General features: G+C 28.1%; 1 protein-coding gene across 2 annotated transcripts in view; it reads right to left on the bottom strand.

Annotated features, from left to right (window-relative positions):
- The window catches only part of LOC113376636, a 148,919-nt gene that overhangs the window by 13,610 nt on the left and 119,236 nt on the right, over positions 1 to 16,073 (bottom strand). For both annotated transcript variants that reach the window (XR_003367050.1, XM_026616631.1), the window contains exons 2-3: positions 11,497 to 11,616; positions 1,408 to 1,484 (exon numbers count right to left, since the gene is read on the bottom strand). Coding sequence is in view for 1 of the 2 variants with exons in the window: in XM_026616631.1 (XP_026472416.1) it covers positions 1,408 to 1,484; positions 11,497 to 11,616 (197 nt within the window). In the remaining variant the exon portion in view is untranslated. The remainder of the gene's footprint in view (positions 1 to 1,407; positions 1,485 to 11,496; positions 11,617 to 16,073) is intronic.

Here is a 16,073-nt window from a genome sequence, read left to right on the forward strand (position 1 = left end):
TATTAACTCGATTCGAACGGTCGGAAAGGTCTGTCTAGACCACCCATACATTTTGTATGAAATATACGCTTTTTGATATATGTAAACCAGTATTTTGTCTTTTTTCATGGTATTTTCTATTCAGACTGCGTTGTTTATATTCTTTGCTATGTGTTCTAACATGCATGTTAGTATTTTCATGACGAGAGTTCTTTGAAAACCTACCAAACTTATTGGTAATCGCAAACACTGAAAATAGGATGAGTAATGCACACATTCATATCAAAGGCGCCGAAAAAGAATAAATATTGTTTTTCATTGATTTAAAACAGAAAAATTAACAAAAAAAAGCAACGATTTTTTTATATTTCTTGATTTTTTTTATATAATCGTTAATACATAAGACACCAAAAACTCATTTATCCCATATATCCCGAATGGTGGTCCGACCGACGGAGGGTTAATCGCAAAAAAATCAAAAATAATTTTGTTTTCATAACTTTACGTTTGAAAGGTTTATGAACATTTTGGCATACCTTAGAAAAAATGGATGTTTGTGTATATATGTGTGTGTGTGTATGTTTGAACACAATTTTTCGTCCGCGATTTCGGGCGCACGAATCAACCGATTTTAAAGATTCAAAAAACATCAATACAAGTATTGACGGAATTAAGAATTGATGAAATTTTTGGTAAGGCAGGTCTAGCGGTTTCGGAGATACAGAGAAAAGAGTACAAAAAATATTTGGCGGTCAAAAATGACCATTAGGTATATGCACATCGAATTATCAGATATTTGATTAAGTTTTTAAAAATGAGTACTAATTTTGTTACAATTTTGTTGGGATCCGTACCAAGATTTTTTAATTTTTAAAGTTTACTTATACGGTTCAAGCTAATTTCAAAATTTTCAGAAAATTATTTTTTTCAAAATTGTAAAATGTATATATTCCAAATGCGTTATTCTAATCGTAAGAAATATATCCTCAGACGGATTTATTTGGTACCTCTTGCTAATGCGAACTTTCGCAAGTGATAAGATCGTTACTGTATATTTTATGAACGATAACATATATAGTTATTATAATTATCTGTTAAAAAATGTTCAAAACAATTGTTATTAATCATTGATCAATATTTAATGATTACTGATTTCTTTCTTTCGAATATTTAATACTGGTACGGGAAGTTCCAGCAATTTGCCTTAAGGCACAATGCCATACACCACTAGTTGTTGCTTGGTAATTGAATAACTTCACAATTTTTGGCTTAATGTGTGATGTATGTAGTAATAAATGATTTCCGTTGTAGGTATTTTCAACACACGTGTGATTTACCTGTGAATGAAGTTTTCTTACCATTTTAAAGCGTTTAAATAATTCTGATTGACTAGACGTAACAAAAATTAAAATGTAAAAACTATTTTACCTTCTTGAAGTCCACTGTAAGCAGTTTCTCTGTGGCATGCTTTTGATGCTTTTATAACTTCAAATTCTACGCAATACCTGGAATAATAAAATAAAATTAATTTTAATTACATAATTATTATTTAATGGAATACAAAATGTATTTTATAAATATAAATATAAATATATTTTCAAGTATAGTAATAACGTGTGTCAAGTTTCATCAAAATTGAAAACCGCATTTTTGAGAACATACCATCTGTTTAAATAGTATTGAGCGCGGAGCCAGCCACCCATTAACCTCGCATATATCAGAAACTATTGAATATTTCAACTTTAAATTTTGGCCACAATCTTGGTAAAGTATAGTAACAATGCGTGTCAAGTTTGATAGCTGAATTTTGTGGCAAAGTACAAATCGTACCAAAAATTGTTTCGAAAAGGTTGAAGTTCGCTATAATCGTTATATCGGTTTCAAGAAACTATATTGCATAAAAAAAAGAAATTTGCCAAAAAATTTGGTTTTGCTTAGTTATCGGATTTATTGAGTGATGTGAAATATATCGTTTCCAGATATTTGATGGGTAGTTGTAATTTTAGTATCAAGCATTGCGAAGATTCGATTTAAACCTATACTTTTTGAGAACGCGGCACAATCCGGGCCGAAAATGGATTTTTTAAAAACCCGGACCACTTGATGGAAATCCGCGACTGTTCCGGTGAAACTGAACCGTGTGGTCACTTTAATATAGGGGGTCCATAACAAAACGTTAGGGAAACACATCGCAAGGGGTCCACGGCACAAACAAGTTTGGGAACCTATAGTGAAAATTATAACATAATTTATATGTGCCCATATCTTGCAATCTACATATGTACATTCTACACAATCCTCTTCACTTGAATATAAAAAAGCTTCACTACAAACCAGACAATATCTTTACTGCATATTACAGCTAGCCCCAAAGTTTTGTTTCAACTTGTTAAATTAAGTTTCAATGTTAAATTAGAAGAATAAGATCTAGAAATAAAATAATTCAAATATTTTTCTGTTTTTTGCTGATTTTTTAACACTTCAATAGCAAAGTAGCTATAAACAAAATTAAACTAGAGAAAGCTTACTATAATTTATTCAATATCTTTTATTTTGTTAAACCAATTATTTTATTTATAGATCTTATTCGCTTAATTTAACATTGAAAATATTCATTTATTAGAGAGAATGTGGTCAAGTTCAAAGCGCTGTCATATGTGGAGAGATTTGGTACTGCGGCGAGAGCAGCAAAGACTTTGAGGTGGCCGTACTCTCAAACAATCAATTCTACAAAATAACGGTTTTCTAAAGAATTGTAGTAAATTTTATCTAGTTTAATTCGTTTATAGATACTTTTATCGTAAAATGAGCCAGAAAGGAGATATTTTAAAAAAGCTCTTTTTTGACGCCATTTTTCCAATATGGCGGCAACTTGCCGTTCAAATTTGAGGTGGCAAAGTTCATTTTCGAAAATAGCACCTTGAAATCTATAAGATTACTAATTTTCAGAATTCCCGGAGTATTATACCGGCAACAGACTTTTTTTGCACCAAATGACTGGACTAATACATTTTTGAATAAAAAAATTTTTTTGGAAAAAAGACTTTTTGAAAAAAAAAGTTTTCTTTATTTTGAAATATTTTAAAGTTCTGAACTTTTTTCAAAGCAATCACACTGCTTTAACTGCATAGGGACAAAATATCGAAGCGCTTAAGCGCCGCGTCGCCGTCTAGCGGATAAACATTGGTACGAAACCCATAGGAATGTAAACAAAATTTATACTTATTGTTAAAATCTCTATAAAAATATCTGATAATTTTATGTGCATATGTCTAATGATCATTTTTGACCGTCAAATGGCATTTTTTTACTTTTTTCACTAAATGTCCGAAACCGCTAGACTTGCCTTCATGAAAATTTAATCAGTTGTTCATCTTGCCAATACAAGTAAAATGTTTTTTAAATTAGTCAATCGGACACTCCGTTCTCTTAAAAACGGAGTTACCGTTTGTGGCACTTTTTGCCCCGTATCTTCGAAACGGCTAGACCTGCCTATGCCAAAAACTAGGCCTTTGGAACAGTAGCTAATACAATATTATGCAGAACGGTTTACATATCCAATCGAGACAAAATATATTTTAATATCGTACAAGATCCTATTAAAAAACGCCTGCTACTACTTAACCCTGTTACAATAAGCCCCTAGCTCCCCTACCTATTTTGGTAAGATGTCGTTTATGAAAACCTATTACCGCAGATTCTGCAGGAGAAAAAAGAATATAACTGGGTAGTGTAAGTGGGTAGGTAGGTTGCAGGTACCCATATTCTTATGTAGCATAAAATATTTCATAATTCTTTTGAGGGGACGCTTTCGAAATTGTCAAAGCGGCATGCATTCACGTCTAAAGTGCGTCTGTGTGCTTTGCTCGGCAGAGCAAAAGTTAAAAAGCAAGAAATAAGTAGAAGCAAATAAAACGAACTTTCTTTCCTCTACTACGATGGTAAGAAATGTTTCACTAGTGGAGAACAAAACTGCAGATTATACACTTGTTTTACTCTACAAGTTTGTGACAACATTTTAGTTAAAAAAGCGATTTAAAAAAACTTTCATTACTTTATAAAACGCTCACGTAAATATGACGGATGGACTTTGCGAGTTTTCATGTAAAACTGAGGCAAACAAATATTTCAGTAATTTGATTTTAATGTAGTTTTGTGATTATGACAAACAGAATTACAATTACATTCGAAATAACATACGTTACATATCAATAATCCAAGTAATATATCAATCTGACCTACTTTATTAGGTACTTGTTCAAACTAAAGTTCTTTTTAGTTTACAATAATATTCGAAATAACGTAGGGTAGGGCGGGACACAAAAGCCCAATTTGACTTTTAGCAATTATATTGTGAATACCAAATCAATATTATCGCGATAAATAAAACATCGAATAAACAACTATCTGACTATATTCAGTAAAACTTCCAGCTAATTTATCATTGTAGAAATGTTTATTCTTTGTTTTCCAATCTGGCATCTGGTTTTTCACACTAATTAGGCGGGGTAAAAGGGGCCTGCCAGGGGGCAACCAAGGGTAATATCTTATTTTTTATTTAAAAAATAAGACATGAACAAGAAAAATAGCTACGTTATTCAACCAATGCAAAATATAAATTTCACGGGTACATTTTTTACAACGTTAACACTGCATATAACTTTGATCTAGTATTTCGTCAGAAAGAATCATCAGCATAGATGGAATAAGTATTTATCTAACTTATCGCTTGCAAAATTGCTTTTGTTATCTTTCGTCATTTACTATTTTTATTGTTCACACCTTTGTCAGGGTGAACGTTCAGCTTTATCGAGGTATTATAAAACAAGCTATTAAATCTAACTTATAACTCTTATAAAAAATAAATGAGGTATACATAAAAATTATATCCTGGTGTTGAAAACTAAAGAACAGTGCACAAAGCCAAAGAGACTAACAACGAAAAAAACGTCTTCTGTTCAAATATTGATAGAAAGCTGTTTATCTCCTGATAGAGACGTCGTAAAAACTAAAATGATGGCAGGTAATGTCTATTTTGCCTTTTACTTTAAAACAGTATCGTTAAAAAATTCTAAACTTTACCACTTTTTGCAATGATGGTGGTGAAATGTTTTACCCGCGGGCCATTTAATTTGCGCTCTACACGATATTAATATTGAAATTATCATATACCGTATTACCATTATTAATAAGTAGGAATCTGTTGTTGGCGACAACATGGAGATTGTACGTATATTGCTGGTACGTGTAAGCATGTACGCCGTTCACGAAATTGGCTGCTCGGTCAAGATATTCCTTCCCATTCAATAGGACCTCGTATTCCAATTTCCTGTGCACACATATATGCATAATCTATCTTTAGAAGAATCGATTTAAAAGGGAGTCGATAGGCTCTTTTTGCTCAAATCATTTCCAAATATTTTTTGCATTTATTTACATTCAAAAGTCACCCACATTGTTAACAACAAAAGCATAACTCACTTTAAACTCACTTAACACAATTTCTCAAGAACCCTATCAATACCGTGTCATAAGCGAGAAGGCGTATCATATGGAACAAAAAAATCCGTACTATATAATCAAAATAATCACTGATTTTGATTTGTTTGAGAGGTGAATTAGAAAGCACAAAATTTTCAACGTAACTCAACTTTTGCAGGACGTCTGACAAACCATTTGTAAAGTAGTAAACGTAACTTTTTTGACCCATCAGAATTGGTACAGGAAAGTGAAACTCTCTATTCTCGCTTCACCACCATTTTTCACTTGAAAAAATTGTACTTGCCTGACATCATTTCAGATGACTAAAGCGTTACCGATGTCCTGCAGTTCGTAATTTTGCAACAATTTATTATAATGTATCAACATATTATGGTGCACGAGCAGCAATTTTTCAGTGATTTGATGGAACACAATTCCCTTGAAATATTTTAGTGAAGCTGCTTTTAACATGCCAATAAGGCCACTGAAATGCAGTTTTAAAGTTCGTACTTGATGAAGCCATTCCAATAAAACTTTTTACAATTTTTCAAACTATTCTACATTTTGCTTTTTGCTCTACATACCCCAAACTGTATTTTCCTTTAATTTCTTTTCTATTCTTTAAATGATACGTAACGTAGAAACTGGTAAGTGAAGCTTAGCAGCTAACTAAGTTTAATCATGTTCGTGAATTTTATATAAAACTTTCAATACTACAATTTGTTCTTGAAGAGTCGATGGCTATTGCTTTGGCTTGTTAAACGAGGTGAAAAATCGTATTAAGAGTTAAGAAATGTATGAAAATACGTATTAAATTGCAGGGACTGGCGTAATATGGCGCATTATATATACATATATATATATATATATATATATATATATATATATATATATATAAATTGTAAACATTGCGCATAATATCAATAACACATCTGATTTTGATTTTTTTTTAAATTATTCCAAAATTTATACAATTTGGCTATAGACCTAGTTTATTCAGTAAGAAATTTTCTTAAGCTAATAATAAAAATATTCAAAAAATTGTCCACTGGAAAAAAATATAGAATTGAACATGAAAATTACTACATTTCCAGTAAAATTCAAAATGTGGGTAAATAGTAGAATACAATTTGGCTATAGACCTAGTTTATTCAGTAAGAAATTTTCTTAAGCTAATAATAAAAATATTCAAAAAATAGTCCACTGGAAAAAATATAGAATTGAACATGAAAATTACTAGATTTTCAGTAAAATTCAAAATGTGGGTAATAGTAGAAACTTGATTGTGTTAAAATTATTCTATATTAAATGCGCATCATATTTAGACATTATATAAATTTGTATTGTGTAAAAATAATTGATAGAAAGTACATTAATTAAATAAAGTGTCAATTAATAAATAATTCAACACAATGTGGTGCCCTCAAAAAGCATTATGTAATAACAGCAGCTCAATATGCTGAAGTTATAGCAGAAATAACAAAGAAATTAGATAAAACGAATTATATGCATATATATATATATATATATATATATATATATATATATATTAGGGTGGTCCTTAATATAAACATTTTCAAATTTCTTTGCTTCCAGGGCTCAAATGGTTCCAAATTAATAAAAAACAATTCTCTGAAAGTTCTGGCTCTTAATATTGTCTTTTACATAAAGCGCAATTCAATCAAAGTTTTGTATGGAAATAGCATGAAAAAATTTTTAAAAATTTTGCAGAGTGTCGAAGTTTCAATAAAAAATGACATGAATTTTCACTTTTAATTAATTTGTCGCTGAGTTATACTTAACCCCTTCATTAATTTGAACCATTTGAGCTCTTGAGAGCAAGGAAATTCGAAAATGTCCATATTAAGGACCACCCTAAAAATGTAAAATATTACTAAAAATTTAAATGTTAGTAAAATAAACAAAAATAAGAAAGAAATAAAAATTATTGTATAAATACAATTCTGATGTAGCAAGAAATGTGTATTTTAATTTTGAAAAAATAAACAACTTGTTCGATACTGTTTAAGAATTTTAAGAAAAAATTTCCTAGCTCTCGCATTAATATTCTCATCTGTTATATTTGGCTATATCTAACATAAATCTATACTTTCTCCACATAAATACGGGCTCAGTAAAGCATCTACAACTGCCGAGGTAAGATGTATTTGCATTTATATTCAATCCTTCCTTTCCGGAAAGTGTAAACGGAATATAAATTTATATACGAAATAAATAAATACCTATATTGCGGATAATAAAATTATTTCAAAATATTTTCTCAATGTTTATAGCATATCGAAAATTTCAAATCAATCAATCATTTATAAAAATTTAATTTGACGAATTTAGAACATACATCTCTAATATCTATTTATTTTAAGGTTAGTTAATTGAAAAAAATATAAATGCTATTCAAATATTATCATTTTCTGATTGAACAACAAAAAATAAATTAAGAATGCAGATAATGGCTCGTCAAATTAAATTGACCGAGAATGCAACATCAATTGTATGGAAGATAGCAAATAATTATTTTTTGCATACTCAATTACGATCACTGAATAAAAAACTAAAATGAGAATTTGATATCTTTTCGTTTACAGAGGTGAAAGATTTCTCAAAAATGCATGTCCATCTATTCCATTAACGAAGAAAAAAGGACCGAAAATGTACATTTGGTGGCAAAAAATTAGTATTTCACTTATTAATGCCATGTTCTTTAATGCTAGATTAATAGTATTTTTATTAGATTTAAAACTCCATTCGAAGACTTATAAAACTAAAAAAAAATATTGTAAATAGACAATTTTAATTATTACAGTCAGCCTTTTGAAATTGATCCAGGAATGATCAAATTTGCAGTAGTTGATGTAAGTGAATTACGCTAGATTAAATATCAATAAAAATAAATAAAGAGTTGGATTAAATATTATAAACAGCGTATAAGTTTAATATTAAATAAACAGTTTTAGTGACAGAGAAGAACTTAATCTTTTTTAGGGCACATTAAAAATTTGTGATATTTTTGATAATTAAAAAAAATCAACATTGTAATTTGTGTACCGACTATATATGTTAATAATAATGCAATCATTTAATATAAAGAAAAGCCAAATCTTCCTCATAATAGTTTTCAAATAAAAAATTGAATCATTCAATAAATTTCTGAAATTCTCTGGACAGAGTTTTACGAAAGAAATCATTCGTATAAGAAAAAGACCAATATATATATATATATATATATATATATATATATATATATATATATATATGTATATAATTATCATGCATCCTCAAATATTTTACTTCACAGAAGATAATTAAAATTCATGTAAACTACATTATTATATCAAGTGTATAAACAACTGGTAAGAATATTTACTTATAATATAGCAGGAATCTCTGTATTTTATTTTATTTTAATAATCCAGAACTCTATAACAGAATTATGTAAATATTTGTACAAATGACTCCCGAAGGAATACCCAAGGAGCAGTCAAATCAATAGGATGATATGGAAAGATTTTGTAAGAATAATTTAGGACAAGCAACATTGTGAAAGATATATATATATATATATATATATATATATATATATATATAGATATATATATATTCGGATTCTTTATCTATTATACATATGCTAGATTATCAGATTCAATTCGAATTGTGTACCTTTAGATTATCAAATTCAATTCGAATTGTGTGTTATTGTTGTAATATATTATGGTATATAACCATAAGTGATAAAAATTTCAATGTTTATAAATGAATAAAATTGCAAATGAAATTTCAAATTATTCACAAATCTCACTCGATCAAATATTTTTAAATACTTCACATTTTTTTAAATTTTTTGAAATTAAGTTCTCAAAATTCTCCACGTAATATTTTTGTTTTCTACTAGAAACGTGTAATATTATAATAGCAATTGCATCGAAATAAATTAATATCAACTATTGTAACAAATTAAATTATATTTTTTTTTATAAGCTCAGCTTCATATTTTACGCTAATGATGTATTATGATTTTATTGTTAGTACGAAGTGGTTCTAGTACATTGAAGTTTCGCAATATTATTTTTTATAAATCTATATTGTTTGAGAAGTGAATTTTTGCTATTTTAAATTTGAAGAGTGTAGTATTTTGCAAGAAGTAAGAGGTTTGATACATTAGAGGTAATGCATAAACGTTGTATACATAGAATTTGAGAATATAGTTTTGTTGCTATGTAGGAGAACATGGAGACGATAAGTATAGTTGACTGGTAGCTGGAAGCAAGTCGACATTTTTATTTTTGTTTAATAATACGGATGTTCAAAATATATATTTAAAGTTTTAATTGTTAGTACAACTTACAAAGGTGTACTTAAATAGAACAAAACCCCAAAAATTACACTATATTGTCATAAAGTGTCATATTGACATAAATTCAAAATGAAACATACAAACAATATTTACTACACAAAGATTTGATAACAAATCGGAATTTTTACGCCAAAATCTTTATACCATATTTTTGAATATGTATAGTTAACAGTAGTTATGGCAATAGTCAACGTCGTTTAGATTGAAAAAAATCCCATTTTAGATTTCAGTTACATAATATTAGGTTATTATTATATTACTTTATGTTATTGGCGAAGAATTATTTCTCAAATTGTCTTCAAGACAAATTAATTTTATAAGAAACTTTTGTCAATGCAATAATATTTTATGAAATAATATAAGCTTGTTCAATTTAAAACCAATTCTAATGAATATTAGGTTAATTGTTTTTTAATTAATAACATAAATGAAGTTTATAATTAATGAATATCTAATACAGAGTGAAAAAATTTAATATTGATATGTATGCTAATGAACTAGTTGATAGTAGGATAATATAAATATATTAATAATAGTAATGTATTTATTATATATTAAATATATTAATATATAAAAAAATATTTTACAAAATTTTTAAATTATATATATATATATATATATATAAATTTTATTAACGAGAAATATATTAAAATTTTGTTAACATAAATTTTATTTGATAATGAGATTATTTCTTTCAGTCAATTTTAGCCGGTAATAAAATAATGTAAATATAAAATAGAATAAATATTGGTAATGTTTCATATTACATAAACCATTTTATCTAATTTTATCTACTATTTTAGACAATCCCATGTAATCAAAATGAAAGTGATTCGAAAGCTATTAGATATAATTATAAGTAATAATAATTATAAGTAATAAATAATCAGTACATCAGAATATAACCTAAAGACTTTATTACATATTATTTATAAAAAAATATTTTGTAAATGGTATTTAAAATTGTGAGATTTAAATTTTAAGTTGTAATTTTTTTGAATTAAAATAACGTCGTGCTAGGAGATAGAAAAGATATTTTAATTAATATTTACCAATCTATTATTTTTGCATCAATATAGTTTAGCCGTTCAGAAATATATTTGTATCAAGTTTTCTTGTGATTAACTTTCCGTAGCGTTATAGTAATCGCAAAAAAATCGAAAATGCAATTTTTTGCAATCTATTTGGCGGTCAAAAATGATCATTAGACATATGCATATCAAATTATCAGATATTTTATAGAGATTTTAATAATAAGTACAGATTTTATTTGCATTTCTTTGGGTTCCAAATGATTTATAATGTTTAATCTTTAAGCCGCGGCGAGACGATTACGCGCTTCGATATTTCATTTTTAAAAATCTATTTTTTTCTTAAAAAAAAAAAATTTAAAACTACGGTCAGTTTCTCCAATTTGTTTTAAAGCATAATGCCACGCACCATTAATTTAATATGTATGCGCAAAAATATTAAACAAATGGGTAGGTGATAATTTTTTTCAATAGAATAAAGATAGCTGAAGTTTGAAATCTACAATTAAAGGTTTAAACCAATAGCATTCATTCAGCTTTGAAATTGTAATTATACAGAACAGTATGTCGTAAAATCGTCTATCTAATTCTAAAGTGTTCAGGTAAGTAGTCAAAGATGGGGTAGGTACTCACTCTAGGGCTCTGTCGTGCTGCACATCGTTCTCGTAGCGCAGCCTGAGGTTCCGCCGGATGTCGCTGGTCTCGTTAACTCTCGGCTGTGCGACAGAGCACCAGGAAGCAACAGTGCGGTCTCTGCAACATAAAGCATAATGGTCAATAAATTATTATATACATAACGTACCAAATAAATTAGCAAAGTGTTTGAACTCAGAAAGTTCAAAGCCTTAACAATATCTGTTGAGAACTTTCTTAAAATCTTTCATTATTATTTTTGTTAAAAATTCGTTTTAAATATTTTTTGAAGTAAAACTTTTTTAGGCGCGACTAGGGTGTAAATCCGTACAAATGCAACGGAAGTGCGTTAGATAAGATGGAGCAGATTAGATAAGATAAGAGTCGAGTGCCAATGGTTCGTCATTCGCTCCAATGATATCATTTCTATACGGGTCGATTGTGATTAATCTTCGCGCGTATGTAAATAGAGATCTGTCGTTGTATGCGTACCGGCATTAACGTTGTATGCGTACCGATATCAACAAGAAAATCGGCTTAGATAAATAAACATTTTAAGTTTCATCGTAGTACAAATCTTGATTTAATGAAAAATACCTGAATCAGAAGAATATTTTACCCTGTTCCTTGAAAATATTGATTACTAAGATTAATGATTAGTAAGTTTATTGATTAAAAATTATTTCTATATCATTCGTAGTTTCTATAAATCTTTGAAGTTATTAAATAAAATATTTTTAGGCAAGGCAGATATTACAGCTGTTCAAAGTAAGAGATTATATCGCCAGCGAAAAAGTAAAAAATACAAGCAATCAATGAATGTAAGTTAATTTTAATTACATGAAGTTCTTCAAACACAATTACATGATGAGTGAACTTGCGAAAACAATATTTGTTTAGGCGTTGTTTAACATAATCCACTCTGTGAACAATATTATAAAATTTATTATTCAGCAATTACTTCATTTCTCTAATGAAGGTACATTTCTAAATGCTAATTACAATGACAAACCGATCATGTCATATTTGAAGTTTGACTTTAATTACATTATTGTTTTTAAATATTATACATATTTTTAATGCTATTATAAATATATAATTTATAATTTATCATTATATAAATGTGTATAATTGTTGACACTAATAAATGTGTGCATCACGAGTGTTAGGTTTATTTTGAATAAACATTATTCAAAATTGTTATATGATGTATTTATTTTCACTTAAGTGCCATCTTGTACAGTAGCAAATAACGTGTACTTCAATCGCGTGTGAATCCATTAAATATATGAATAAATTATCTAAATAAAAATTTAAATAAATATTCGGAAACGTTTAAAAAAATACTAATGTCAAATTCCTAAGCAAATAGTTACTCGCATTTCCTACATTATTAGAAAAGGAGCAAATATTATAGCAGGGTGTTTAAAATATGTCTTCTTTATTAAATTCTGTAAAACTCGACTATTACAAAAAAACAGAACAATAATTAAAAAATTCTCCGCAAATGTGCGACACTTTTAGTAGAGAAGGATTGAAAGCAAAAAATAACTAACCAACCGACAGAGTAAATTAATGCAACAATGCTTTACTAAAATTTAAATTAAAGAATACATTCTACAATATTTCGAGATAATTTATTTTAAAATGATTTAAATCATTATGAAAATTATATGTGTATTTTTGATACTACTTTTTACTAAACGTTCAACAATCAATGTTAGGCATAGAAGATTTTAGATTTATAAATTTTATAACCGTTTTACTTAAAAAAACTCACTCTGCTATAAATACATAATTAAGTAAAATATTAATTATATTTATTATAATGTGTTAGCATTAAAATATTTTATAATAAATATAAATGATATTAAGAATTACACTTACCCACACACACAAATTGTTATGTATAAATTGCAACAATAATCCAACGATCTTATGTAAAAACTATTAGAAGAAATTTATTTTTAAATGATTTGCCCATAGTATTGAGGAAAATTATTGCTTAATTCTTCTTATTCAATATTTACTACATGCCAAAGGAATTAATCTGAACAATTGGAGTTTGAAATTAAATTCAGCAGATCGGACCAAACTCTTGAGCAGAAGTTCGCATGTACTTTTGCCAAGAGTAGTTCCAAGAATCAATAGTTCGTTTGTTTTTGCTTTCGGAAATCAGCGGCGAAAACTTTTGAACCAATAGTCCATTCTATTGCTCACCGTTTGAAAAGTCTCGATAAAAAGCTCAAACTTATAAAATGTATTTAAGTTTCATAATCTCTTCCTCAATCGTTTTATTTTGTATTTCGAGTTATAGATCTCTGCTTCTATAAAACTTTCAAAACAACGAGCTTTTATAATGGAAACACAATGTGGCAACTTTTTATTATAGTTGGATGAATGAATAATTTATTAGGCGTAAGCGGCATTTTACCTTTTCGATATATGAACATAATTGAGTTAATAAAAAAGAAATATTTCAAACTATATCAACAAGACAAAGTCGTTTTTACTAAATTTAGTAAAATACCGATTTGTTTCTTTACTTTTACTAATTTTATGTTTTCTCAACGTTTCAAGTCATTCTGAATCGAATAAAATCAAATTTGAAAAAAGTATGTGTATGTATAGTGTAATTGAATTTTCATCCAAGCTTTCACAAAAGTTACTCAGAAAAGCCATTCGAAGTAGCTTGATAAGGACTATCGTTTGGTCAGTTTTGCGCAACAATCGGACAAGTCGTTTCTTTGTAATTAGCAGAAAAATGTAAGAATTTTGCGCCAACGTTTTAACCCGCAATCTTGAATTCATTTTAAAAATTCAAGGGTTGTTCGAAAGATATTGGTTGGGAATCATGTTGGTTAGTTGTTGGTAAAAATCGGCTTGGTAAAAATAAAGCTTTAAATAATTATAGATTCTGTAGTCTGAAATAACATATTAAAATATTATGCCGAAGCATCTGTACGTTCTATGGTGTTTTGCAGGTAGCTACTGATCACAGTTGACGTCCGCACTTGAATAAAATAAGTTTTTAGAACACGAAATAGACGTAATAAAATATATAAAACACATTATTTTAATTTATACAGCTACTGATATTAGAAGTATGTTCGACATAATCAATTGGAAATCGTACTGTTGATTTTTTAGTGAAAGCAAAAATTTTATTTTAGAAATAAACTGTTGAACATTTTACCTAAATAGTTGTTTCTCATTTTTCTTATTGATTAAGTTGATTATGTATACTAGGGTGATCCTTAATATGGACATTTTCGAATTTCCTTGCTTCCAAGGGCTCAAATGGTACCAAATTGATAAAAAACAATTCTCTGAAAGTTTTCGATCTTAATATTGTGTTTTAGATAGTGCGCAATTCAATCAAAGTTCTGTATGGAAATGGCATGAAAAAATTTTTAAAGATTTTGCAGAGCGTCTCGAATTTTCAATAAAAAATGACGCAAATTTTCACTTTTAATTCATTTGTCGCTAAGTTATACCTATTTTTTTTTTTTCATTTTCAAAATTTTGTTTATGTCGCTATTTCCATACGAAGTTTGATTGATTGCGCACTATCTAAAAGTTAATATATAATATAATATATAATATAAAAGTTAAGAGCTAAACTTTCGGAAAATTGTTTTTTATCAATTCAGAACCATTTGAGCCCTTGGGAGCAAGGAAATTTAAAAATGTCCATATTAAGAACCACCCTAATGTATACGCATCGGGATGTTAATGCAAATTGCCTTAAGTTTACTTACAACTAGTTTTACTCTGGTTTTTACAAAACTAATGAAATCTTTACACATCGTAATTATACACCAAAATATTTTTTAAATCATTAATATCAGTTATTACGTGCTACACCCATGTAACATTAGGACTTCACTAGCCATTTCTTGTAAGGTTTACCAAAATGATTAGTAAGCTTTAAATGAAAATATATGAAACAACTTCCATTCAATATTGTTATGAAGTGCATATACAATACACCATAATTAACTTTGCAAAAGTTGGCATCAGTTTCATTCTTGACCTTATAACGATGCTTGTCGCAACTAAGGGAAAGTTCATTCCATCTTCATTTATAATTCAGTATTACGCGGAACTTGTGGATAAAATATTAAGCAGAAGGTTCTATGTTTATTCTGAATTAATCGTTCATCACAGAGTGATTTGTCTTTGTATATATAATAATAGATAAAACTAATTGCATATATGAAATTGCATTCAATATTAAGGATAATAGATGCATTATTTTCATTGTTCTGTTATATTATACCCTATTATTGTTTCTGCACACAAAACGATTCTTTACAATGACCGTTTCTTGCATTTTTTCTTGATGAAAAAAAAAAGATTTTCTTTCTGGAGTAAAATAAACCAAAGTTGATTTAATCTAGTAAATTTTTCAAAATTATACCCAATTAAAAATATCTCCTTAGAATAGACAATGATACTTTCGAAACTAACCAAAGACAGCTGTTTCTAACCTGATTGAACAACTTAATATATCTTTTCTACAAGATTGATTGAGAGGGGCAAAGGAAATCAATGAGAACATAGTATATAAAAAA

This window comes from Ctenocephalides felis, unplaced genomic scaffold, assembly GCF_003426905.1.
Source record: "Ctenocephalides felis isolate EL2017-DRISC unplaced genomic scaffold, ASM342690v1 CF-g0.4_SCAFFOLD_01886, whole genome shotgun sequence".
In the NCBI taxonomy this organism is placed as follows: domain Eukaryota; kingdom Metazoa; phylum Arthropoda; class Insecta; order Siphonaptera; family Pulicidae; genus Ctenocephalides; species Ctenocephalides felis.